The sequence below is a fragment of the Lepidochelys kempii genome, chromosome 13 (assembly GCF_965140285.1).
Source record: "Lepidochelys kempii isolate rLepKem1 chromosome 13, rLepKem1.hap1, whole genome shotgun sequence".
Taxonomy (NCBI): Eukaryota; Metazoa; Chordata; order Testudines; family Cheloniidae; genus Lepidochelys; species Lepidochelys kempii.
In genome coordinates, this window is record NC_136392.1 from 39,282,274 (window position 1) to 39,309,046 (window position 26,773).

The 26,773-nt window shown below is 53.5% G+C and overlaps 1 protein-coding gene across 1 annotated transcript; it reads right to left on the minus strand.

The window, feature by feature from the left end:
* Positions 1-7,230: 7,230 nt before the first annotated feature.
* Positions 7,231-17,469, minus strand: LOC140896791 (uncharacterized). Its single transcript, XM_073308816.2, has 3 exons — positions 17,386-17,469; positions 16,856-17,280; positions 7,231-7,593 (listed from the first exon to the last, which is right to left on the minus strand). The coding sequence occupies exons 1-3, from the start codon at positions 17,429-17,431 to the stop codon at positions 7,231-7,233; spliced, it is 834 nt and encodes a 277-aa protein (XP_073164917.1). The 5' UTR covers positions 17,432-17,469.
* Between the last annotated feature and the right edge of the window lie 9,304 nt (positions 17,470-26,773).

A 26,773-nucleotide genomic window follows, 5' to 3' on the forward strand; every position in this document is an offset into this window, starting at 1 on the left:
AGCTTCCTCTGGGCTCTGGCCAGATTCTCCCTGGCCAGGCCCATGAGTTCAGCCAGTTTCTCTCGGAAGATCAGGACGTACTCCACCACTGACTCTCCATCGGAAGTGGCCTTCCCTTCCCACTCGTCTCTCATCAGGTCCAGGGGGCCCCTCACCCTCCTTCCATATAACAGTTCGAAAGGCGAAAATCCGGTAGACTCCTGGAGCACCTCCCTGTACGCGAACAGCAGGTGCGGTAAGTACTTGTCCCAATCCTGCAGGTGCTGGTTCATAAAGGTTTTCAGCATCATCTTCAGCGTCCCATTGAACCTCTCCACCAGCCCATTGGACTGGGGGTGATAAGCTGAGGCCCAGTAGTGCCGGACCCCACATTTCTCCCACAAGCACCGGAGCAGGGCCGACATGAAGTTGGAGCCTTGGTCTGTCAAAACTTCCTTGGGGAACCCCACTCGGCTGAAAATAGTCAGGAGTGCATCTGCCATGGTGTCTGCTTCAATGGAAGCTAAGGGCGCTGCCTCAGGGTAGCGGGTGGCAAAATCTACCACCACCAGAATGTATTTCTTCCCCGACCGGGTCGTCTTGCTGAGAGGCCCCACGATGTCCATGGCCACCTTCTGGAAAGGCTCCTCTGTGATGGGCAAAGGTCTCAAAGCCGCTTTCCCCTTGTCCCGGGCCTTCCCCACCCTCTGACAGGGGTCACAGGATCGGCAATACTGCCGGACCGTGGTAAAGACCCCGGGCCAGTAAAAGTTCTGTAGCAACCTCTGCCGGGTGCGCCGGATTCCCTGGTGCCCTGCGAGGGGGATGTCATGGGCCAGGTACAGGAGCCTGCGGCGATACTTCTGGGGGACCACCAGCTGCCTCCTGATCCCACAGGACTCTGCTTCCCCTGGGGGAGCCCATTCTCAGTACAGGAACCCCTTCTCCCACAGGAACCTCTCCTGGCAGCCTCTCCTCATGGTCCGTACCACACTGAGGTCAGCCAGGTCCCTGAGCTTCCGCAAGGAGGGATCTTTCCTCAACTCGGCCTGGAACTCAGCGGCTGGGGAAGGGATGGGGACCGGTTCCCTCCCATTGGCCGGGTCTGAGGCCACAGCCTCTCTGAGCCGTGCCCCTCGGCCCTCCCTCCCCACCAGGGGGGTCCTGCGCCTCCGGTGTGGTACCCTCCCCAAGGTCAGGGTGCAGTGCCCCTTGCCGGCTCTGGCTACGGGTCACAACCAGGGCGGTCTGGGGGTTGCTTGGCCAGTCCTCTAGGTCTCCTCCCATCAAAACCTCAGTGGGAAAATGGTGGTGTACCCTCACATCCTTGGGGCCCTCCTTGGCCCCCCATTTCAGGTGTACCCTTGCCACAGGCACCTTAAATGGGGTCCCGCCCACCACTGTCAGGGTAAGGTAGGTGGTGGGCTCCACCTGATCTGGGGCCACCACCTCGGGCCGGGCCAGCGTCACCTCCGCGCCCGTATCCCAGTATCCATTGACCTTCCTCCCATCCACCTCCAAGGGAATAAGGCACTCTCTCCGGAGGGACAACTCCGCGCCCACCCTGTAAACCGAGCATCCTGAGACCAGAGCATTCAGCCCTCTCGCGGGGCTGGCCGGGGGTACTCTTCCCTCCTGAGCAGGTGGTAAACTGGCAGCACCCCTTGCCTGGGTCGTCTGCCCCTCGTCCAGCTGGGTCCCTACCCAGTTAACCCTGGGTAGGTTGGGTCTGCTCAGTCTGTCCCTGAGCCTGGGGCACTGGGTCCGTACGTGGCCTCTCTGGCCACAGTGATAGCAGCTCAGGTCACGTTGGTCCCCTAGAGCAGGTTGGAGGGGCCCGACGCCAGGCGTTCCCGTTCGGAGGGGGTTCTCCCTATTTCCCCACTGGGAGGTCCCATGGTGACTCTCTCTCTGCATCGGGGGGGGGGGGGGGCTGTTCTTTTGGGACTCCTCCCGGCTACCCCCCGACCGACTGTTCACAAACTTGTCGGCCAGCTGCCCTGCGTGCTGGGGGTTCTCGAGCTTTTTGTCCACCAGCCACAGCCTCAGGTCGGAAGGGCACTGATCATACAGTTGCTCCAGTACGATTAGGTCCAGCAGGTCCTCTTTAGCTTGGGCCCCAGCTGTCCACTTGCGGGCATATCCCTGCATCCAGTTGACCAGTTGTAGGTAGGTGACCTCAGGCGTTTTATGCTGACTACAGAACCTTCTCCGGTACATCTCGGGGGTCAGCCCAAACTCACGGAGCAGGGCATGTTTGAACAGTTTGTAGTCCCCTGCCTCTGGCCCTTTTATTCGGCTGTACACCTCCACGGCTTTGGGGTCCAGTAAGTTGAGAAACTGGAGCCTGTCTGCAGGGTCAACCCTGTGCATCTCGCAGGCATTCTCAAAGGCCGTCAGGAAGCTATCTATGTCCTCCCCCTCCTTCCGCTGGGCCAGGAAGCACTTATCAAAGCTCCTTGCAGTCTTGGGTCCCCCCTCACTCACCGCAGCCAGGGCCCCACTGCTCCTCAGCCTGGCCAGCTCCAGTTCATGCTGTCTTTGTTTCTCCTTCTCCTGATGTTCATGTTGATGTTGTTTTTCATGATCCTCCAGCTCCCTCATTTTCATCTCCCTCTCCCATTCCAGCCGCCTCCACTCCAGGGATGGGGAGTTCTGCCGGGAGGATCCCCTGCTGGCTGCCGGGGTCAGGGTGCCCTCGGTATTCACTGAGCTTCCCTCAACCCCTTCCCCAGGCCTAGGTAGGAAGGGTCTCGGGATGTCCTCGGCAGCAGTCTGACCCCTCCCATCCCGGTCAGGCCCCAGGGCCCACGCTGCGTCCACCGGGCAGCTTCCCTCAGGGACAGGGATCGGGTCATCCAAGCGATCCCGCTCCTCCAACTGGGCAATCAGCTGTTCCTTGGTGGAGCTCCCAATGCACAGCCCCCTCTGCCTGCACAGCTCCACCAGGTCACTCTTAAGGTGTTTAGCGTACATCTCCCTGCTGGCCACTCGCAGGCCGGGCAGCTTTCTACGCTTTCCAGGAAAAACCCCTCGTATGCCAGTCCTTCTTGAGATCACCACCTCTTTGCCAGGGTCGAGCTGCAGACTCCTCCACCCCTGGGACCGCTCAATGCAATCCCCCGAGGGACCCTGTTACTGCAAAAGTCCTTCTCTCTGGTCACACACTCCCAGGGGTTAACCGCCCCCTGAAACCATCTCTCTCTGAATCTTCAGCACACCTGGTCCCCATCAATCCCCCTTCGTTTTACTGCTCCCCAGTCACTTACTGCAGGAAGTTCCGTTCACGGGGTGCAGTACATCCCACCTCTGCCACCAGTTGTCACGGAGTGTGGGGGAGTCCAGGCCCTGCACCCCTCTTCCTGGGATCCACTGAGACTCTCAGCCAGCCAGTAAAACAGAAGGTTTATTGGACCACAGAAACACAGTCCAAAAACAGAGCTTGTGGGTACAACCAGGACCCCTCAGTAAGTCCTTCTGGGGGAGCAGGGAGCTTCGACCCCAGCCCTGGGGTTCCCTGCGTTCCTCCACCCAGCCTCAAACTGAAACTAAACCCACCTGCAGGGTCCCTCCTGCAGCCTGTCTTCACATTCCTGGGCAGAGGTGTCACCTCCCCCACCCCCTCCTGGCTCAGGTGACAGGCTCTCAGGTCTCCCATCCCCAGGGCACATTCCCAGGCCAGCACTCCCCCGCACCCTGCTGCGTCACATCGTCACACATGGCGATGTCCCCTCGGGGACAGGGGTCCCCTTTACCCCCCAGAGAGACCGGGCACTCAGCTCAGCGCACATGGAATGACAGGAGGTGGCTGCGAGGGTAGGAAGGAGGGTGCAGAGGGCAGGGCACTGGACTGGAGACCCCGCTTGCCCAGGGATGTAGATGCGGATTTATCCAGCAGGGATAAAATATTGAGAGGAGGGACCGGGAGCGCTCTCGGGTGGATCGGAGAGTCAGACACTCCCCCCGACGTGTGAGGGTGAAAGTCCCGGGAAATCAGTGCGTGTCTCTCCCTTGGAGCACGGGCTACTCAAGCACGCGCCGGGCACCTGCCATGGATCCAGACCATGCCCAGCAGATGTCCCGAGCTGTGGGTCTCTCCCGGGAGGGCCGGATGAGGACGGAACCGCCGCTGCAGGGAGAGGAAGGCTGGTTTCCGCCCCGGAGACTGACCAGCGGCTGTAGGGAAGGGGCGGGAGTGGGGTGTGGGGAGCCGGAGCAGCTTCCGGGCTGTGCACACCAAGGGCGGTGCTGGCGGGACTCGGGGCAGCGGCTGCTGCCCACGCTGGGGAGGACGCTGCACCTTCGTCTGCGGCGCCTTTCACACGGGGCAGCCCCGCGGGCGCGCGTGTGTCTGTGCGCGCGCCTGTCTCTCTCTTCCCAAGGCAAAGACCGTGGCCTTCCCGGTGCACACCTAACACGCACCGTGACACACACACGGGGAACGGACACGCGGTGCGATTATTTTGTGGCTCTGAATTCCGTGAGTCTTTCCCTGCCCGCTCCGACAGCCGTTGGAAAGGGAGGGAACACCTGGGTTTTGTCCGTGCGTTTGCCATGATTTCTCTGGCAGCTCAAAGGCGAGGCGAGTCCGGAGAAATTGGGTACATTCAACTGTCTGTATGTTTTCCATAGTGAGCTCACTGTGTGCGCGTCTTTTCTGGAGAAGCTGGGAGAAATGTCTTCTTTTCGGGTGCCTGACAGGCCCGGGGAATAGTGATTTCTAAGCAGGGGTTTCACATTCACACATCTTCTGTGTGTTGGTGGGTGGGTGTGTTCCCGCTGCTCCCTGCCGGAGGGACAGAAACCTGCCAGGGTCCGTGTGTGTGCCGGGGACGGGTCTGCACTCAGCACTCCCTGCCGAACTGGCCTCTCTGCTCTGCTTTGAATCCGCTTCCCCTTTTTGTACGGGTCCACTGCTGTGCTCCGGGTCACTGTGTCTGGCGCAGTAATAGGAGCCGGTGTCTGCAGCTGTCAGCGAGCCCAGCCGCAGATAATACTTGGTGTTGGAAGAATCCACGGTGATGGTGATTCGGCCTTGGAGAGACGGGTTGTAGCTTGTGCTCCCGGTCCAGTATCCCATCCACTCCAGCCCTTGGCCCGGAGCCTGCCGTACCCAGTTCCAGTAGTAGCTGCTGGTGACGGTGCCCCCGGTGACGGTGCAGGTGAGTGTGAGGGTCTCTCCGGGCTTCACCACCCCGGGGCCGGACTCCTGGAGCCGGAGCTGGGACAGGACACCTGGGAAAAGCAGGGATCGGTCAGATTCAAGCCCACCTTCTCTCCCCCCCGCCCCAAATCAGCGCGGCCTCCCGCAGCCTCCCGCAGCCACTCACCCGGGGCCAGAGCCAGGAGGAGCAGGGGGAGGAGCAGAGAGTTCATTGTGCGCTAGGCGGGGACAACAAAGCGCTCGCAAGGGGCAGCTCAGCGCCTGGGGGACACGGCGGGTCTGAGCGCCCCGGGGCCGCTACTTCAACCCACAGCCCGGATCGGGGATTTGCATAACGTGGGAGCGCCCCAGGAAGGAGAGAGAGAGAGAGAGAGCTGATAAAAAGGCCGGGCGGGGCTCTGCCTCTCTGTGTCCACATTGGACAGACAGAGCGTGTTACACACACACACACACACACACACACACACACACACACACACACACACGCTTTGCTCGATTGCTGCAGAGGAGGAACATAGAAAAAGCCATAGTGAATTAAACTCTCACACTGCGCTGCTGTATCTCTCATCAGTTTCTGGGGTCAATTCATTGACTCGTGTAAACCTTACGCAGGAGGTGCTGAAGAAGTCGAATTTTGGGCCCAGGGGCTCCAGTGATGCGGTGCGCTTCCCTGTTTCAAAGCCCCAAACGCCTTGTCCTGATGTTTCCCAAACTCAACAGTTATTGATTATCGATTTCTGCTTATTGGTTATTGATTGGGTGCACAGGTACGCAGCTAGGTAGGCGGTTAGCTGGCTCTATTACATTATTAAGGGGAACTTGCGGTCCGGATCCCCTAGACATCTTTGCAAATCTCAACCTTATATTTCCAAGGACAAGGAGCTCAGTGTCTGGAGGCTCTTCTCTTCCATAACAGCAGGTTGGCAGAAGTTTTCGTGCGACTTTAAATAGGCTCAGAGATCTTTCATTACAGCGCTGGAGACGGGTCATTTTGGATGAGGGTCTGGGGTGTCTGCCGGGGGTCACTCGGTGAAATAAGCTCGAATTGGCACCACGATCTCTACCCGAGCCCCTGGACGGACACAGCAGTTTTGACGCTGAACTGACTACATGAGGACTTTAGCCTGGATTCGTTATTCGGCTTCGAAACAAATCCCTGTTGCAACCTTCACTGTGGCGCTGCTAGTGGCGGCTGAATAATGGATCATTTCTATGACAGGTTTCAGAGGAGCAGCTGTGTTAGTCTGTGTCTGCAAAAAGAACAGGAGGACTTGTGGCACCTTAGAGACTAACCCATTTATTTGACCATGAGCTTTCCTGAGCGACAGCTCACTCCATCCGATGTGAACGGCAGCTCAGGAAAGCTCATGCTCAAATAAATTTCTTAGTCTCTAAGGTGCCACAAGTCCTCCTGTTCTTTTTTCATTTCTATGACGTTTCCGGTCCTCTCCAACCCCCAACGGAAACCCGGTCCATATTACAGTCCTCGCTTCTGGTTCCTTGGCGGTTCAGAGAGCCCATTCCACCTGTCTCCTGTGTCCAGACACAGTGACTTCTTTAAACCCTTTGGTGACACGTCTTTGGTTCTACTGATGGGCTGGTTCAAGGTCACTGTGCTGCCCTCTCGGGGAACAGGAGAGAATTGCAGGCCACAATTTCAGGCGCTTGGTGTTTTGACTCACTTCCCTTTTCCTAATTGGCAAACAGGAATGAATGTGTAAATGGGAAGGAGCTTCTCCTGTGCAATGAGAATGAGACTGATTGCCAGTTTCCTGGATATATTTAACGGGAAAGTTGTGCCCTTGTTGATGGAGATTTTATGCCCATGTTTGATGTAGTTCCTGTGACAGGTCGGTATATGCAGATTTTGATTGTATTTGTGCAGCATAGTAGATTGGTAACGCTTTATATTGTGGGGCATGAAGCAGACATTAGTTCTGGGTAGGGGATAGCATAGCGAGAAATTCCCTTATTTCTCATTTTTAATATGTTCTGTAGGTAAGGTGTTCCTACCCGATTCTCTCTCTCTGAACATGTGTGCATATGTGTCAACAACACTCCCTGTTAAACTGGCATTTCTGCACTCTTCAGAGCCCGCTTCCCCTTTCTGGGCCACTCCCCGCTTTGCTCTGTGTCACTGTGCGTCTCCTAACACAGTAATACTTGGCGGTGTCTGCAGCTGCCGGGGAGCGGAGCTGCAGGGAGAACTGGTTCTTGGCAGGCTCTGCAGAGATGGTGACTCGGCTTTGGAGAGACGGGGCATAGTGTGTTGTCCCTTCTTTGGATACATCTCCCATCCATTCCAGCCCTTTCCCGGGTTCCTGCCGGATCCAGGTCCACCAGCAGCAGGAACTGGAGAGGGTGTCACTGGATGGACCCGAGATGGTGCATGTGAGTGTCAGGGTCTCTCCGGGCTTCAGCATCGCAGAACCGGATTGTCGCAGCTGCACCTGGGAGAGGACAACTGGGAAAAGGGAAAGAAATCCAGATATAATTTAGTCACTGAATATGTATATGTGTGTGTCCCTAATTCCCCCACTTTCCCAGAGAGACTTACAGACGAGGGTGGAGAATAGGGAAAGGAAAAGCAATAGAGATTTCATTCTCGCTTTCAAAGAAGGAGGAAAACTCCCCAGCGGGCTGAACCGGACACTTCTGTGTCTGGGGAGAAACTGAGGTTCCTAGAACCAGGGGTTTGGATTTAAACAGGAACCCCCTGGGGCAGGGATTTGCATGCGGGTTCCCCAGGGTGGCTATAAGAGATGACAAGGGTGATTGCTCAGTACATGGCGATGTCCCCTCAGGAACAGGTGTCTCCTTTACACCCCAGACAGACGGTGCACTCAGCTCAGCCCACATGGCAGGACATGGCTGCTGTGAGGGTAGGAAGGTGGATGCAGAGAACAGGACACTGGTCTGGGATCCAGGAGCAACCGCTGGGTCAGGGATTTGCATACAGGTTCACTCATTGGGGATAAACTACCGGGGGAGGGATCATTCTGCAGGGAATCCTGTTTAGTGGATGGGAGAGGAGAGTCATCCATTCCCATCGTGTCTGAGGGTGAAAGCCCATTGAAATCAATGCGTGTCTCTCCCTTGAAGCAGGGGTACTCCTAATGTGCCGGGTGTGTAAGCCATCGATACAGACAATGCCCAGGAGATATCAAGAGGTGGGAGTCTCTCCAGGGGGTGTCAGATGAAGAAGGAACCGCAGCTGCAGGGAGAGGAAGGCTGGTTTCTGCCCCAGAGACTGACAAACAGCTTTATTGAGGGAAATGGGTGTGAGTCGTAGAATGAGAGAATCGTAGGACTGGAAGGGACCTGGAGAGGTCATCTACTCCTGTCCCCTGCAGTCGAGGCAGGACTAAATATTGTCTAGATTATCTAGTATTATCTGGGCTGCGTCAGAACAAGGGCTGTGATTGCAGTGACAGATACACTAGAGGGAAATGGACCAGGTTGGGTTTTGGTCTCTCTCTCTCTCTCTCTCTCTCTCTCTCTCTCTCTCTCTCTCTCTCTCTCTCTCTCTCTCTCTCTCTCTCTCTCTCTCTCTCTCTCCCTCTCCCTCACCCTCTCCCTCTCCCTCCTCTCTCGAAGTTTAGAGATGGGTCATCCAGAGGAGCAGGGCAGGGGTGTATCTTGGAAATAGCTGGCTGACATAACTTCAGATTGGCCCCACAATCTCTACTCTGTTATCTGAACTGACACATCCATTTTGAAGCTCATCTGACTCTATACAGCGATCTTAGCCTGGATTTATTATTCTGCTTCAGACAGCGTCCATGGTGCAACCCTCACTGTGGAAGCCAGGAGTGCCGGCTGAATAACTCCGCATGACTGTGATGTCTCGGGTCCTTTCCAACCCACAAGGGAACCCTGATCCGCTTTACACTCTGCAGTTCTCGTTCCTTGGTGGGTCAGAAAGCCCATTCCACCTGTCTCCTGTGTCCAGACACAGTGTCTTTACTTAAACCCCCTAGTAACACGTCTTTTGGTTCTTTTGATGGACTGGCTCATATTCACTGTGCTGCCCTCTCCGTGGATAGGGCAGAATTGCTGGCTACCAGGTATTACACATCACTGGGGCGCTTGAGGTTTTGTCCCACTTCCCTGTCCCAGAATTCTAGGTAAATAGGCCTGGATCTGTCCTAGCCCACTGTATGTAACTGAGTGAAGACTCAGCCTTTGCATGGCACTGTCTGCTCCACTCACCAGGCAGATCCTGAACCTGGGCATGAGAGAGATCCTATGTTCTCCACCTTCTAACCCACTGAAGGAACCACATTCACTGAAGATCCCAGGGCTGATGTTCCAGGGTTCAGTACCCACACTGGGGGCCAGATCTACCGAAGTCTCTGCTCCCATTTAGCCACCTGAATAAGGGCCAGAGGGTAGCAATTTCTCAGCACGTAGCAGCTGCCTGTGTGACTTTTAGGGTCAGATTTTCCCAGCAGCCCAGCACCCACACGCTGTGCTCAGTTCTGTTGTCTAAATGGAGGCCTGGATCTTTAACAGCTCTAACCCAGTGTCATGGAGTGTGGGGAAGTCAGGGCCCTGCACCCCTCTTCCTGGGATTCACCATGACTCTCAGCCAGCCAGCAAAATGGAAGGTTTATTGGACAATAGGAACACAGTCTGAAACAGAGCTGGTGGGTACAACCAGGACCCCTCAGTCAAGTCCTTCTGGGGGACAGGGAGCTTTCTGGGGGGCAGGGAGCTTAGACCCCAGCCTTGGGGTTCCCTGCTGTCACGGAGTGTGGGGGAGTCCAGGCCCTGCACCCCTCTTCCTGGGATTCATTGAGACTCTCAGCCAGCCAGTAAAACAGAAGGTTTATTGGACAACAGGAACACAGTCCAAAACAGAGCTTGCGGGTACACCCAGGACCCCTCAGTAAGTCCTTCTGGGGGAGCAGGGAGCTTAGACCCCAGTCCTGGGGTTTCCTGCGTTCCTCCACCCAGCCCCAAACTCAAAACTAACCCCCCCCCCCCCCGCAGGCTGTCTCCTGCAGCCTCTGTTCACATTCCTGGGCAGAGGTGTTACCTCCCTCTCCTGGCTCAGGTGACAGGCTCTCAGGTCTCCCACCCCCAGGGCACATTCCCAGGTCAACACTCCCCCCTCCCTGCTGCGTCACATCGTCACATCTCTCCCCCCTTCGAGATTGAACTGAGCGGGGTCACTCTGATCTGTGACCTGGGGAAGTTCGGGGGCCCCTCTCCGGGACAGCGCATCCGCTATCAGGTTGGCCCTTCCCTTCACGTGGACCACGTCCATGTCGTAATCCTGCAGGAGCAGGCTCCACCTCAGGAGCTTGGCGTTGGCTCCTTTCATCTGGTGCAGCCAGGTCAGGGGAGAGTGGTCGGAGTAGACGGTGAAGTGTCGCCTGAAGAGATAGGGCTCTAGTTTCTTGAGGGCCCACACCATGGCCAGGCACTCCTTCTCGATGGCCGCGTAGTGTTGCTCCCGGGGTAGCAACTTCTTGCTCAGGTACACGATGGGGTGTGTCTCCCCTTTTCATTCTCCTGCATTAACACTGCCCCCAGTCCTGTGTCTGAGGCATAGGTGAACACCACAAAGGGCTTGTCAAAGTCTGGGTTTGCCAGAACTGGGCCACTGACCAGATCCTCCTTCAGTGCCCGGAAAGCCACCTGGCACTGCTCGGTCCAGACCACCTTGTCTGGCTTCCCCTTCTTGCATAGCTCAGTGATGGGGGTGGCTATGGTGCTAAAGTGGGGCACAAATCTTCGGTAGTATCCTGCCATCCCAATAAAGGCTTGGACCTGCTTTTTGATGTGGGGAGCGGGCCAGTCTCTGATCACCTCCACCTTGGCTGGTTCCGGCTTTAGGCGGCCGCTCCTCACCCAATGGCCCAGGTAAGATACTTCCGCCATCCCCACCTTGCACTTCTCCGCTTTTACAGTCAGCCCAGCCCCCTGGAGTCGGTCCAGCACTTGTTTAACCTGGGACACATGGTCCTCCCAGGTCTGGCTAAAGACACAGATGTCATCAATATACGCCACGGCAAAACTCTCCTTCCCCCTCAGTAACTGGTCCACCAGGTGCTGGAAGGTGGCTGGTAACTCCCTTGAGGCCGAAAGGCAGGGTCAGGAACTCATAGAGCCCCAGAGGGGTGAAAAAGGCTGATTTCAGCTGGGCATCTGCATCCAGCAGCACTTGCCAGTAGCCCTTGTAAGGTCCATGGTGGTAAGGTATCGAGCTCCTCCCAGCTTGTCTAGGAGCTCGTCCGGCCTGGGCATGGGGTAGGCATCAGATACAGTGATGGCACTGAGCTTCTGATAGTCCACACAGAACCGGACCGACCTGTCCTTTTTGGGGACCAGCACAACCGGCGAGGCCCAAGGGCTGGCAGATTGCTGGATCACTCCCAAAGCCAGCATGTCCCGGACCTCTCTTTCCAGGTCCTGAGCAGTTTTCCCTGTGACTTGGAAGGGGGAGCATCTTATCGGCGGGTGCGACCCCGTCTGCACCCGGTGGACAGTCAGATTAGTGCATCCAGGCTGGTTAGAAAACAGCTGTCAGTACGGACACAGCACCCCCCTGACCTCAGCTTGCTGGGCAGGGGTTAGCTGATCCGAGAGGGGAATTGTTTCCAGGGGGGAACCAGCTCTGGTCCCAGGGAATAGATCTACTAAAGGGTCATCTCCCTGCTCCTCCCAATGTCCACACACGGCCAACACCACATTCTCCCTGGCATAATATGGCTTCATCATATTCACATGGTACACCCGGCGGTGGTGCGCCCGGTTCGACAGCTCCACCACATAGTTTACCTCATTGAGCTGCTTGACAACCTTGAAAGGGCCCTCCCAGGCGGCCTGTAGTTTGCTCTTTCTCACGGGGATGAGAACCATCACCTGATCCCCGGTGGCGTAGGCGCGGGCCCGGGCCGTGCGGTCAAACCAGACCTTCAGCTTCCTCTGGGCTCTGGCCAGATTCTCCCTGGCCAGGCCCATGAGTTCAGCCAGTTTCTCTCGGAAGATCAGGACGTACTCCACCACTGACTCTCCATCGGAAGTGGCCTTCCCTTCCCACTCGTCTCTCATCAGGTCCAGGGGGCCCCTCACCCTCCTTCCATATAACAGTTCGAAAGGCGAAAATCCGGTAGACTCCTGGAGCACCTCCCTGTACGCGAACAGCAGGTGCGGTAAGTACTTGTCCCAATCCTGCAGGTGCTGGTTCATAAAGGTTTTCAGCATCATCTTCAGCGTCCCATTGAACCTCTCCACCAGCCCATTGGACTGGGGGTGATAAGCTGAGGCCCAGTAGTGCCGGACCCCACATTTCTCCCACAAGCACCGGAGCAGGGCCGACATGAAGTTGGAGCCTTGGTCTGTCAAAACTTCCTTGGGGAACCCCACTCGGCTGAAAATAGTCAGGAGTGCATCTGCCATGGTGTCTGCTTCAATGGAAGCTAAGGGCGCTGCCTCAGGGTAGCGGGTGGCAAAATCTACCACCACCAGAATGTATTTCTTCCCCGACCGGGTCGTCTTGCTGAGAGGCCCCACGATGTCCATGGCCACCTTCTGGAAAGGCTCCTCTGTGATGGGCAAAGGTCTCAAAGCCGCTTTCCCCTTGTCCCGGGCCTTCCCCACCCTCTGACAGGGGTCACAGGATCGGCAATACTGCCGGACCGTGGTAAAGACCCCGGGCCAGTAAAAGTTCTGTAGCAACCTCTGCCGGGTGCGCCGGATTCCCTGGTGCCCTGCGAGGGGGATGTCATGGGCCAGGTACAGGAGCCTGCGGCGATACTTCTGGGGGACCACCAGCTGCCTCCTGATCCCACAGGACTCTGCTTCCCCTGGGGGAGCCCATTCTCAGTACAGGAACCCCTTCTCCCACAGGAACCTCTCCTGGCAGCCTCTCCTCATGGTCCGTACCACACTGAGGTCAGCCAGGTCCCTGAGCTTCCGCAAGGAGGGATCTTTCCTCAACTCGGCCTGGAACTCAGCGGCTGGGGAAGGGATGGGGACCGGTTCCCTCCCATTGGCCGGGTCTGAGGCCACAGCCTCTCTGAGCCGTGCCCCTCGGCCCTCCCTCCCCACCAGGGGGGTCCTGCGCCTCCGGTGTGGTACCCTCCCCAAGGTCAGGGTGCAGTGCCCCTCGCCGGCTCTGGCTACGGGTCACAACCAGGGCGGTCTGGGGGTTGCTTGGCCAGTCCTCTAGGTCTCCTCCCATCAAAACCTCAGTGGGAAAATGGTGGTGTACCCTCACATCCTTGGGGCCCTCCTTGGCCCCCCATTTCAGGTGTACCCTTGCCACAGGCACCTTAAATGGGGTCCCGCCCACCACTGTCAGGGTAAGGTAGGTGGTGGGCTCCACCTGATCTGGGGCCACCACCTCGGGCCGGGCCAGCGTCACCTCCGCGCCCGTATCCCAGTATCCATTGACCTTCCTCCCATCCACCTCCAAGGGAATAAGGCACTCTCTCCGGAGGGACAACTCCGCGCCCACCCTGTAAACCGAGCATCCTGAGACCAGAGCATTCAGCCCTCTCGCGGGGCTGGCCGGGGGTACTCTTCCCTCCTGAGCAGGTGGTAAACTGGCAGCACCCCTTGCCTGGGTCGTCTGCCCCTCGTCCAGCTGGGTCCCTACCCAGTTAACCCTGGGTAGGTTGGGTCTGCTCAGTCTGTCCCTGAGCCTGGGGCACTGGGTCCGTACGTGGCCTCTCTGGCCACAGTGATAGCAGCTCAGGTCACGTTGGTCCCCTAGAGCAGGTTGGAGGGGCCCGACGCCAGGCGTTCCCGTTCGGAGGGGGTTCTCCCTATTTCCCCACTGGGAGGTCCCATGGTGACTCTCTCTCTGCATCGGGGGGGGGGGCTGTTCTTTTGGGACTCCTCCCGGCTACCCCCCGACCGACTGTTCACAAACTTGTCGGCCAGCTGCCCTGCGTGCTGGGGGTTCTCGAGCTTTTTGTCCACCAGCCACAGCCTCAGGTCGGAAGGGCACTGATCATACAGTTGCTCCAGTACGATTAGGTCCAGCAGGTCCTCTTTAGCTTGGGCCCCAGCTGTCCACTTGCGGGCATATCCCTGCATCCAGTTGACCAGTTGTAGGTAGGTGACCTCAGGCGTTTTATGCTGACTACAGAACCTTCTCCGGTACATCTCGGGGGTCAGCCCAAACTCACGGAGCAGGGCATGTTTGAACAGTTTGTAGTCCCCTGCCTCTGGCCCTTTTATTCGGCTGTACACCTCCACGGCTTTGGGGTCCAGTAAGTTGAGAAACTGGAGCCTGTCTGCAGGGTCAACCCTGTGCATCTCGCAGGCATTCTCAAAGGCCGTCAGGAAGCTATCTATGTCCTCCCCCTCCTTCCGCTGGGCCAGGAAGCACTTATCAAAGCTCCTTGCAGTCTTGGGTCCCCCCTCACTCACCGCAGCCAGGGCCCCACTGCTCCTCAGCCTGGCCAGCTCCAGTTCATGCTGTCTTTGTTTCTCCTTCTCCTGATGTTCATGTTGATGTTGTTTTTCATGATCCTCCAGCTCCCTCATTTTCATCTCCCTCTCCCATTCCAGCCGCCTCCACTCCAGGGATGGGGAGTTCTGCCGGGAGGATCCCCTGCTGGCTGCCGGGGTCAGGGTGCCCTCGGTATTCACTGAGCTTCCCTCAACCCCTTCCCCAGGCCTAGGTAGGAAGGGTCTCGGGATGTCCTCGGCAGCAGTCTGACCCCTCCCATCCCGGTCAGGCCCCAGGGCCCACGCTGCGTCCACCGGGCAGCTTCCCTCAGGGACAGGGATCGGGTCATCCAAGCGATCCCGCTCCTCCAACTGGGCAATCAGCTGTTCCTTGGTGGAGCTCCCAATGCACAGCCCCCTCTGCCTGCACAGCTCCACCAGGTCACTCTTAAGGTGTTTAGCGTACATCTCCCTGCTGGCCACTCGCAGGCCGGGCAGCTTTCTACGCTTTCCAGGAAAAACCCCTCGTATGCCAGTCCTTCTTGAGATCACCACCTCTTTGCCAGGGTCGAGCTGCAGACTCCTCCACCCCTGGGACCGCTCAATGCAATCCCCCGAGGGACCCTGTTACTGCAAAAGTCCTTCTCTCTGGTCACACACTCCCAGGGGTTAACCGCCCCCTGAAACCATCTCTCTCTGAATCTTCAGCACACCTGGTCCCCATCAATCCCCCTTCGTTTTACTGCTCCCCAGTCACTTACTGCAGGAAGTTCCGTTCACGGGGTGCAGTACATCCCACCTCTGCCACCAGTTGTCACGGAGTGTGGGGGAGTCCAGGCCCTGCACCCCTCTTCCTGGGATCCACTGAGACTCTCAGCCAGCCAGTAAAACAGAAGGTTTATTGGACCACAGAAACACAGTCCAAAAACAGAGCTTGTGGGTACAACCAGGACCCCTCAGTAAGTCCTTCTGGGGGAGCAGGGAGCTTCGACCCCAGCCCTGGGGTTCCCTGCGTTCCTCCACCCAGCCTCAAACTGAAACTAAACCCACCTGCAGGGTCCCTCCTGCAGCCTGTCTTCACATTCCTGGGCAGAGGTGTCACCTCCCCCACCCCCTCCTGGCTCAGGTGACAGGCTCTCAGGTCTCCCATCCCCAGGGCACATTCCCAGGCCAGCACTCCCCCGCACCCTGCTGCGTCACATCGTCACACATGGCGATGTCCCCTCGGGGACAGGGGTCCCCTTTACCCCCCAGAGAGACCGGGCACTCAGCTCAGCGCACATGGAATGACAGGAGGTGGCTGCGAGGGTAGGAAGGAGGGTGCAGAGGGCAGGGCACTGGACTGGAGACCCCGCTTGCCCAGGGATGTAGATGCGGATTTATCCAGCAGGGATAAAATATTGAGAGGAGGGACCGGGAGCGCTCTCGGGTGGATCGGAGAGTCAGACACTCCCCCCGACGTGTGAGGGTGAAAGTCCCGGGAAATCAGTGCGTGTCTCTCCCTTGGAGCACGGGCTACTCAAGCACGCGCCGGGCACCTGCCATGGATCCAGACCATGCCCAGCAGATGTCCCGAGCTGTGGGTCTCTCCCGGGAGGGCCGGATGAGGACGGAACCGCCGCTGCAGGGAGAGGAAGGCTGGTTTCCGCCCCGGAGACTGACCAGCGGCTGTAGGGAAGGGGCGGGAGTGGGGTGTGGGGAGCCGGAGCAGCTTCCGGGCTGTGCACACCAAGGGCGGTGCTGGCGGGACTCGGGGCAGCGGCTGCTGCCCACGCTGGGGAGGACGCTGCACCTTCGTCTGCGGCGCCTTTCACACGGGGCAGCCCCGCGGGCGCGCGTGTGTCTGTGCGCGCGCCTGTCTCTCTCTTCCCAAGGCAAAGACCGTGGCCTTCCCGGTGCACACCTAACACGCACCGTGACACACACACGGGGAACGGACACGCGGTGCGATTATTTTGTGGCTCTGAATTCCGTGAGTCTTTCCCTGCCCGCTCCGACAGCCGTTGGAAAGGGAGGGAACACCTGGGTTTTGTCCGTGCGTTTGCCATGATTTCTCTGGCAGCTCAAAGGCGAGGCGAGTCCGGAGAAATTGGGTACATTCAACTGTCTGTATGTTTTCCATAGTGAGCTCACTGTGTGCGCGTCTTTTCTGGAGAAGCTGGGAGAAATGTCTTCTTTTCGGGTGCCTGACAGGCCCGGGGAATAGTGATTTCTAAGCAGGGGTTTCACATTCACACATCTTCTGTGTGTTGGTGGGTGGGTGTGTTCCCGCTGCTCCCTGCCGGAGGGACAGAAACCTGCCAGGGTCCGTGTGTGTGCCGGGGACGGGTCTGCACTCAGCACTCCCTGCCGAACTGGCCTCTCTGCTCTGCTTTGAATCCGCTTCCCCTTTTTGTACGGGTCCCTGCTGTGCTCCGGGTCACTGTGTCTGGCGCAGTAATAGGAGCCGGTGTCTGCAGCTGTCAGCGAGCCCAGCCGCAGATAATACTTGGTGTTGGAAGAATCCACGGTGATGGTGATTCGGCCTTGGAGAGACGGGTTGTAGCTTGTGCTCCCGGTCCAGTATCCCATCCACTCCAGCCCTTGGCCCGGAGCCTGCCGTACCCAGTTCCAGTAGTAGCTGCTGGTGACGGTGCCCCCGGTGACGGTGCAGGTGAGTGTGAGGGTCTCTCCGGGCTTCACCACCCCGGGGCCGGACTCCTGGAGCCGGAGCTGGGACAGGACACCTGGGAAAAGCAGGGATCGGTCAGATTCAAGCCCACCTTCTCTCCCCCCCGCCCCAAATCAGCGCGGCCTCCCGCAGCCTCCCGCAGCCTCCCGCAGCCACTCACCCGGGGCCAGAGCCAGGAGGAGCAGGGGGAGGAGCAGAGAGTTCATTGTGCGCTAGGCGGGGACAACAAAGCGCTCGCAAGGGGCAGCTCAGCGCCTGGGGGACACGGCGGGTCTGAGCGCCCCGGGGCCGCTACTTCAACCCAGAGCCCGGAGCGGGGATTTGCATAACGTGGGAGCGCCCCAGGAAGGAGAGAGAGAGAGAGCTGATAAAAAGGACAGGGTGGGGGGCCCTCTGCCTCTCTGTGCCCACCCTGGACAGAGCGTGTCACACACACACACGCTTTGCTCGATTGCTGCAGAGGAGGAACATAGAAAAAGCCATAGTGAATTAAACTCTCACACCGCGCTGCTGTATCTCTCATCAGTTTCTGGGGTCAATTCATTGACTCGTGTAAACCTTACGCAGGAGGTGCTGAAGAAGTCGAATTTTGGGCCCGGGGACTCCAGTGATGCGGTGCGCTTCCTTGTTTCAAAGCCCCAAACGCCTTGTCCTGAAACTTCCCAAACTCAACAGTTATTGATTACCATGCCTGTTTATTGATTGTTGATTATTGGTAGGCTGAACAGGTACGCAGCTAGGTAGGCTGTTAGATGGCTCTATTAACTTACATTACCTGGAACTTCTGCTCCGGATCCCCTAGGCATCTTTGCAAATCTCACTCGTATATTTCCGAGGACAAGGGGCTCAGTTTCTGGAGAGTGTTGGCCAGTATCTTCCATTCCCCAACAATACTTTGGCAGAAGATTATGTGTGACTTTAAGGAAGCTCAGAGTTCTTCCATTACAGCGCTAGAGATGGGTCAGTTGGGGTGGGGGGCTGGGGTGTCTGCGGGGGGGTCTCTAGGTGAAATAAGCTCGAATTGGCACCACGAGCTGTACTGCAAAGCCTGGTCTGACACAGCAGTTTTGAAGCTGAACTGAATAAATGGGGATTTTAGCCTGGATTCATTATTCGGCTTCGAAACAAATCCCTGGTGCGATCTTCACTGTGGCGCCGCTAGCGATGGCTGCATAATGGATCATTTCTATGATGTGTCCGGTCCTCTCCAACCCCCAGCGGAAACCCGGGCCATATTACAGTCCTCGCTTAGCGTTCCTCGGTGGTTCAGAGAGCCCATTCCACCTGTCTCCTGTGTCCAGACACAGTGACTTTGTTAAACCCGCGGGTAACTCCTCTTTGGGTCGACTGATGGTTCGTGTTCACTGTGCTGCCCTCTTGGGGAACAGGAGAGAATTGCAGGCCACAATTTCAGGCTCTTGTTTTGACTCACTTCCCTTTTCCTGAGCAAGTCACTTAGTCTGGTTGTCCCCATCTGTCAAATGGAATAACAGCATCCCCTGCCTCACAGGGATGTGGTGAGGAGAAATACATTGATAGGATTAAGGCTCAGATACTAGCGTGATGGAAGCCATAAAATTTCCTGATATAGAAAAATACATAATCACAGTATCTCCGTGCCTGAGTTCTCAATATGGACTGACCAGCCTCCTAGAAATGTCCTGAGCGTCAGTGTGTTCCAGACGGTAAGGTGCTCGGGTAGCATGGGAGTGGTATTAGTGGTAGTGGCCATTAAGGTACCAAGACAGAGAGATGGAGGGAGCGGGAGAGGGAAAGAAACCATGGTTGGAGAGTTAATCAGTATTCCCATCTGGAAAGGGATTATACAGTCTCCAGATCAGGGAATGTATCTCTCTCTCTCTCTCTCTCTCTCTCTCTCTCTCTCTCTCTCTCGTTAATGAGCGGGCACATGTATTAGGGGAGAGGCTTTTCTAGATTTTATTTTGACAAATAGGGAGGAACTGGTTGAGAATTTGAAAGTGGAAGGTAGCTTGGGTGAAAGCGATCATGAAATGGTAGAGTTCATACTTCTAAGGAATGGTAGAAGGGCGAAGAGCACAATAAAGACAATGGATTTCAAGAAGGCAGACTTTAGCAAACTCAGGGAGTTGGTAGGTAAGATCCCATGGGAAGCAAGTCTAAGGCAAAAAAACAACTGAAGACAACTGGCAGTTTTTTCAAAGAGACATTATTAAGGGCAAAGGAGCAATCTATCCCACTGCGTGGGAAAGCTAGGAAGTATGGCAAGAGACCACACAGGCTTAACCAGGAGATCTTCAATGATCTAAAAATCAGGAAAGAGTCCTACAAAAAGTGGAAACTAGGTAAAATTACAAAGGATGAATATAAACAAATAAAACAAGTATGTAGGGACAAAATTAGAAAGGCCAAGGCACAAAAGGAGATCATATTAGCTAGAGATATAAAGGGTAACAAGAAAACATTCTATGAATACATTAGAAGCAAGAGGAAGATGAAGGACAGGGTAGGCCCATTACTCAATGCGGGGGGGGGGGAGAGAATAATAACAGAAAATGTGGAAATGTCAGAGGTGCTTAATGATTTCTGTGTTTCCGTTTTCATCTAGAAGGTTGGTGGTGATTGGACGTCTAATCTAGTGAATGCCAGTGAAAATGAGGTAGGATCAGAGGATAAAATAGGAAAAGAACAAGTTAAAAATTATTTAGACAAATTAGATGTCTACAGGTCACCAGGGCCTGATGGAATCCTAGAATACTGAAGAAGCTGACTGAAGAGATATCTGAGCCATTAGCAATTATCTTTGAAAAGTTATGGAAGAAAGGAGAGATTTCAGAAGACTGGAAAAGGGCAATTATAGAGTCCATCTATAAAAAGGGAAATAAGGACAGCTCGGGGAATTACAGACCAGTCAGCTTAACTTCTGTACCCAGAAAGATAATGGAGCAAATAATTAAGTAATCAATTTGCAAACATCTAAAATTTAATAAGGTGATAAGTTACAGTCAGCATGGATTTGTCAGGAACAAATTGTGTCAACCCAACCTGATAGCTTTCTTTGACAGGGTAACTAGCCTTGTGGATGGGGGGAAGTGATAGAGATGGTATAGCTTGACTTTAGTAAGGCGTTTGATACTGTCTCAAATGACCTTCTCATTAACAAACTAGGGAAATGTAAGGTGGGTACAAAACTGGTTGGAAAACCGTTCCCAGAGAGCAATTATCAGTGGTTCACAGTCATGCTGGAAGGGCATAATGAGTGGGGTCCCACAGGGATAAGTTCTGGGTCCGATTCTGTTCAATATCTTCATCAATGATTTAGATAATGGCATACAGAGTACATTTATAAAGTCTGTTGATGATACCAGTCTGGGAGGGGTTGCAAGTGCTTTGGAGGATAGGATTAAAATTCAAAATGATCTGGACAAACTGGAGAAATTATCTGAAGTAAACAGAATGAAATTCAATAATGACAAATGCAAAGTACTCCATTTAGGAAGGAACCCATCCGTTCCACACATACAAAATAGGAAATGACTGCCTAGGAAGGAGTACTACGGAAAGGGATCTGGGGGTCATGGTGGACCACAAACTAAATATTAGTCTGTGCAACATCATTCTGGGATGTATTAGCAATCATCATTCTGGGATGTATTAGCAGGAGTATTGTAAGCAAGACATGAGAAGTAATTCTTCCGCTCTACTCTGCGCTGATTAGGCCTCAACTGGAGTATTGTGTCCAGTTCTGGGCGCCACATTTCAGGAAAGATGTGGACAAATTGGAGAAAGTCCAGAGAAGAGCAAGAAAAATGATTAAAGGACTAGAAAACATGATGTATGAGGGAAATTGAAAAAAATTGGATTTGTTTATTTGGAGAAGAGATGACAGAGGGGAAATGATAACAGTTTTCAAGTACATAAAGGGTTGTAACAAGGAGGAGTGAGACAAATTGTTCTTCTTAACCTTGGAGGATGGGACAAGAAGCAATGGGTTTAATTGCAGCAAGGGAGGTTTAAGTTGGACGTTAGGAAAAACTTCCTAACTGTCAGGGTGGTTAAGCACTGGAATAAATTGCCTAGGGAGGTTGTGGAATCTCCATCATTGGAGATGTTTAAGAGCAGGTTAGACAGGCACCTGTCAGGGATGGTCTATATCGGCATTTCTTAAACTGGCATCCATGGACCCCTGGGTGTCCCTGAGGGTACCCCAGGAGGTCCATGGGCCCCGCTGATCGACTCCTCCCCCTCCCTCCCAGCACCTCCTTCATGTTAAAAGTCTGGCAACACTGCAGGGCTAAGGCAGGCTTCCCACCTGCCCTGGCCCTGTGCTGCTCAGGGAAGTGGCCAGCATGTCTCTGTGGCCCTTAAGGGGGAGGCAGGAAGTCTCCGCGCTTGGCCCCCTCCCTGAGTGCCAACTCTGCAGCTCCCATTGTCTCTGACTGTCAGAAACTGGGTCTGAACTACAGTGTATGGACCACCACACACATTGCCCTGTTCTCTTCATTCCTTCTGAAGGATCTGGCATTATCCACTGTTGGAAGACAGAATACTGGGTTTGATAGACTAATGATCTGACCCAGCATGGCTGTTCCTATGTTCTAGATTAGGTTCTTGTACTGGTCCCCTTCACCATAATTGTGAGCGATTGTGTTTCTTATTGTAGTTATAAAGTTGTTGTTCCTTTGAGATCACATTGCTATACAAGGGCATTTAATCTTCCAAAGAGGGGTCTAAAAAGCTTTGTTCCTGTCCTTTCAGTAAAAATATTATTACTCTCCCTGACACCCTGCAGAGCTGGAAATGGTGTGACAGGACATGAGTAAATTGTTAGAATTTCGCACACAGGTTGCTGTACAACCAACTCTCTGCTTCTTTTCCCCCGGGACTTTCCTGGCCAGATCTTGGCAATGGTAGAATTCCATTCTACTGGGAAGCAGCGCACCATGCTGGTCACACCCAGAGCTGCACCTCTGCTGCAAGGGAAAGATCTCATTTAATGATGCTGGGATGTGGGAATGCAAAGTCTAAAGGGGAAGAGGCTGATCCTGACCCCAGGCAATGCAGGGGAAACTTCTAGACGTGATTTCCACACCCCAAAATGGCCTTTCCGCTGCCATCCCAATTTTTTTAAATGCTTTTGTTGTCAATGCTTCCTGGGTAATTCATCTGACTTCTCTGTGTGTGCAATTGCAGTCACGGGGGGGGGGGGGGGGGAAGACAGAGAAGAGCTTCCAGCTGTGGATAGGGGTAAAGAGCATTTCCAGATCTATGCAAATAATAATAGCAAAATGCTACGGGATGTAGAAGATACGTGTTGTATAGTAGGTAAGGGAATAAATATCCAGGAGCATGGACCCTTTGTGCGTGTGTTTGTGTCATTGTTGATGCACGTTACTGGTAAACAATGTGTCTGTGTATGTAACTGCTGTCATCTAGAGGGAGCAATAACACTTGCCCTATATCTGTGTGTTTATGGGTGCTGCTTCTTGCTACCTTCTGTGAGGCTAGATCGCCAGTCAATACACATCGGAAAGGCTGCATATTCTAGTGGTTGGGGGCACTCAACTGGGACTCAAGAGTGTAGCTGCTATGGGTGGGTCTCTCAAGGGTCCTGCTGTGTGACCGGAATCAGAAGTCATTTCTCCAGGCTGTGCCTCTCCTTCTCCTCTGTCTATTTAGATTGAGAGCTCCTTATGGCAAAGTAGGAAAGGTTGCTGAAACCGAAGTAGGGTAACATTTCAGTATTCCGTATTTCCTCTCTGCAGGCGGGTGAACGTAGGTTGTAAGGCAGGGTGATGGTATATCCCATTCCTCTCTATTCTATTCTATTCTATTCTATTCTATTCTATTCTATTCTATGTATGTTCTTATACAGAGTTTGGGTTTGCCTGTGATTTCCTTGGTTAACCCTTAGTCCTACAATGAAAAGTGACATTGTTTTCACTGCTGTTCTGCAATATAAGGGTATCGTTTCATTGTATGAACTTTATGAAATCTTGACTTTTAGAGATTATCTCTCCTTCTCTATTTCTGCCTGTGTCTCTCTGGGGGGGGGCGGGAAATGCCTAGAATGTCTGTATAGAAACCGCTTCCTCTATTTATATGGGCCCTGCTTTGCTCTGTGTCAACGTGTGTCTCGAACAATAATAGGTGGTGGTGTCTGTAGCTGTCAGGGAGCGGACCAGCAGGGAGAACTGGTTCTTGGAGGAATCTATGGCGATGGTGATTTTGCTCTCGAAATCTGGGGCATAGTTTGTGCCTAGGCTGGGTCCATATATATACCCCACATATGCTAAGCCTTTGCTAGGAGTCTGCCGGATCTAAGCCCAGTGGTAGCCGGAAGAAATGGTGTAACCAGACACAGTGCAGGTCAGTGTGAGGGTCTCTCAGGGCTACACCAATCCCGGCCCGGACTGGGCCAGCTGTTGGGATCAGGCACCTGTAAAGACAGGAAACGTTACAGTTAAATCCTGACCTCTCTTTCTAGGGGTTTGGTCATTCTCCCCGAATTTCTCCTCCTGACTTACAGGGAGAGATAGAGAGTAAAACTAGAAGTGAAAACACATTTTCCATCTTTTTGAAAAGGTGAGAAAAAAGGACAAAAAATTAAATTCATTTAAGCCTCTGGGTAGGAGTGTCCCTGTGAGAACCCAGGAGCTGCTATTTAAAAGGAGACCCTGGCTGGGAGAGTTGCATAAAGATCAGACACTCTGATCAGATCAGACAACTCCCTTGAAAGGGAGTTGAAATCAGAAGATTTCTTCCGCTTCTTTTGTTCAGTTGCTTTCTCATAATTGTATAACAGGGCAGGGAAATAAACCAGTTATTAGTGAACACTCTGTGGTCTGGCCTGTTTCTCTCGTTCTTTAGTTCTGCCGGAGTAGGAGTCTCCAAATGACATACTTCTTAATACAACGCACAGTCACAGTCAACCTGTGGAACCCCTTGCCATAGGATGTACTGAAGGGCAAAACTAAAATTGGATTAACAAAGAATTAGAATAATTCATGAAGAACATAAGAACGGCCCTACTGGGTCAGACCAAAGGTCCATCTAGCCCAGTATCCTGTCTTCTGACAGTGGCCAATGCCAGGTGCCCCAGAGGGAATGAACAGAACAGGGAATCATCAAGTGATCCAACCCCTGTTGCCCATTCCCAGCTTCTGGCAAACAGAGACTAGGGACACCATCCCTGCCCATCCTGGCTAATAGCCATTGATGGACCTATCCTCTATGAATTTATCTAGTTCTTTTTTGTTATCATCTTGGCCTTCACAACATCCTCTTGCAAAGAGTTCCTCAGATTGGCTGTGTGTTGTCTGAAGAAATCAGGGAGCAGAGCCCCTGGACCCTGAGTGATTTTCCATTAATCTTTCCCTGCCTGTTCATGTAACCATTGTAATGAAAACAAATACGTTTATTTTCTCAGAAAAGTTGATGAGATCCTGTGGTAGCTGAAAGGCAAACTGTGTCCAGGAAAAGGGGGTAAGTTCTGGGTTCTCTGAAAAAAATCTATTCATATCTGTGTGTTCATATTCAATTTACTGTGTGTGTCTCTCTCTGGGTGGTCTCGGTAACTCTGACCTCACTATTGTTTACTGACCTCTTCTTTTTTATATGAGTCCCTGCTTTGCTCCCTGTCATGGGGCTACTTCTGGCCCAGTAATAGGTGGCAGTGTCTGCAGATGTCAGGAAGCGTTGCTGCAGGGTGATGGTGCCCCCCATAAGGCTTTATGGAAACATGCTTATGAATATATATATGACATAACTGGAATATGTTCTATGCTACATATACCATGTAACATATCTATGTAAAGGTTATGACCTACTGAATCTATCAATCCTTTTCGTATGCCTGCAACATTTCTGTATTCGAAGTTATGAATATTGGCCGTGTACTGGCTTGATTTCTAAATAACCTTAGTAGAGCATTTGGTCATTTCCTGGAGAAAAGAATTCACAAAGTTAAGTGCCCAATCGAGAAGCACTTAAGGAACAGTGCATCTTGGAAGGCTCCAATCCATGTAGGAAGTCTTCCTGGAAACATTCAAGATGCCAGGTGGACAATGGCTTCTGCCTGTAAAAACTGTGAGTCTTGCATGGGCCTGTGACTGGCCCAGGTGACTCCAGAACTCCCGCTTGGAGCTGGACTGTGCATAGGAGAGAGGAGGGGTCTCCACCCACAATAGAGAGTCTATTTAAGCCCATGGGAGACCCCTCCATTTTGTCTTCAGCTGGCTAAAGAGATAGCCTCTCCACCCCCAAGGATACCTGAAAGAAACTGGAACAGAAGACAATAACTACAGGCGGTGTGAGTGACTGATGGACCCAGACTAGAAAGAGATTAGTCTGTAGAAGGAAGCTTACTGGAACTGGTGAGGTTTTGTCTGTATTCAGTTTTATTAGACATATAGACTTGCAGGTTTTATTTTATTTTGCTTGGTAATTCACTTTGTTCTGTCTGTTACTACTTGGAACCACTTAAATCCTACTTTCTGTATTTAATAAAATCACTTTTTACTTATTAATTAACCCAGAGTATGTATTAATACTTGGGGGGGGGGGGCAGGACAGCTGTGCATATCTCTCTGTGAGTGTTATAGAGGGCAAACAATTTATGAGTTTACCCTGTATAAACTTTATACAGGGTAAAATGGATTTATTTGGGGTTTGGACCCCATTGGGAGTTGGGCAACTGAGTGTTAAAGACAGGAACACTTCTGTAAGCTGCTTTCAATTGAGCCTACAGCTGTTAGAGGACGTGGTTCAGACCTGGGTCTGGGTTTGCAGCAGGCTAGCGGGTCTGGCTCAAACCAGGCAGGGCACTGAAGTCCTTAGCTGTCAGGGCAGGAAAGCAGGGGCAGAAGCAGTCTTGGCACATCAGGTGGCAGCTCCCAGGGGGTTTCTGTGATCCAACCTGTCACAGCAGGTGGTATCCAAACACTGAAGGTTAAACAGAAGCTGCGAGCCTGAGCTTTTGTATTAATTATTACAATTAAATGGCTTTTTTTTTCAGAAAGACCTAAGGGAATTAAGTATCAGAGGGGTAGCAGTGTTAGTCTGGATATGTAAAAGCGGCAAAGAGTCCTGCGGCACCTTATAGACTAACAGACGTATTGGAGCATAAGCCTTTGTGGGTGAATACCCACTTCTTCAGATGCATGTCAGGGAGTTAGGCAGCCAGATCTCATTGAATGTAAAATTCCATTGAGTTTTCACATAATTTCATTTCATTTGCATTCACATTGGGAACAATTCAATAATTTTCATAGACTCATAGATATTAAGGCCAGATATCAAGGGACCTGATCATCTAGTCTGACCTGCCTAACACAGGGCTTTAAACCTCACCTAATGGTTCCTGCAAGAAGCCCATAAGTAATCTTCAAGTTTTAGTATTTGTTTTAGTAAAATCTCTGTGTGGTACAGATTATCATCCACCTTCCTGTGAGAGACAAAGTGAGAGAAATAATATCTTTGATGGGACCAACTTCTGTTGGTGAAAGAGACAAGCTGCCTAGCTACACGGAGCTCTTTTTCAGGTCTGACCTTTTCCAGACTTGCAGAGA

Excerpts from the sequence above, each read along its gene's own strand:
- LOC140896791 (XM_073308816.2), bottom strand. The coding sequence starts at position 17,431 with ATGAACTCTCTGCTCCTCCCCCTGCTCCTCCTGGCTCTGGCCCCGG. Across the intron at positions 17,281-17,385 it reads CCTCCTGGCTCTGGCCCCGG|GTGTCCTGTCCCAGCTCCGG; the intron begins GTGAGTGGCTGC and ends TGCTTTTCCCAG. Across the intron at positions 7,594-16,855 it reads CGGCACACACACGGACCCTG|GTGCAGCTGCGACAATCCGG; the intron begins GCAGGTTTCTGT and ends GTCCTCTCCCAG.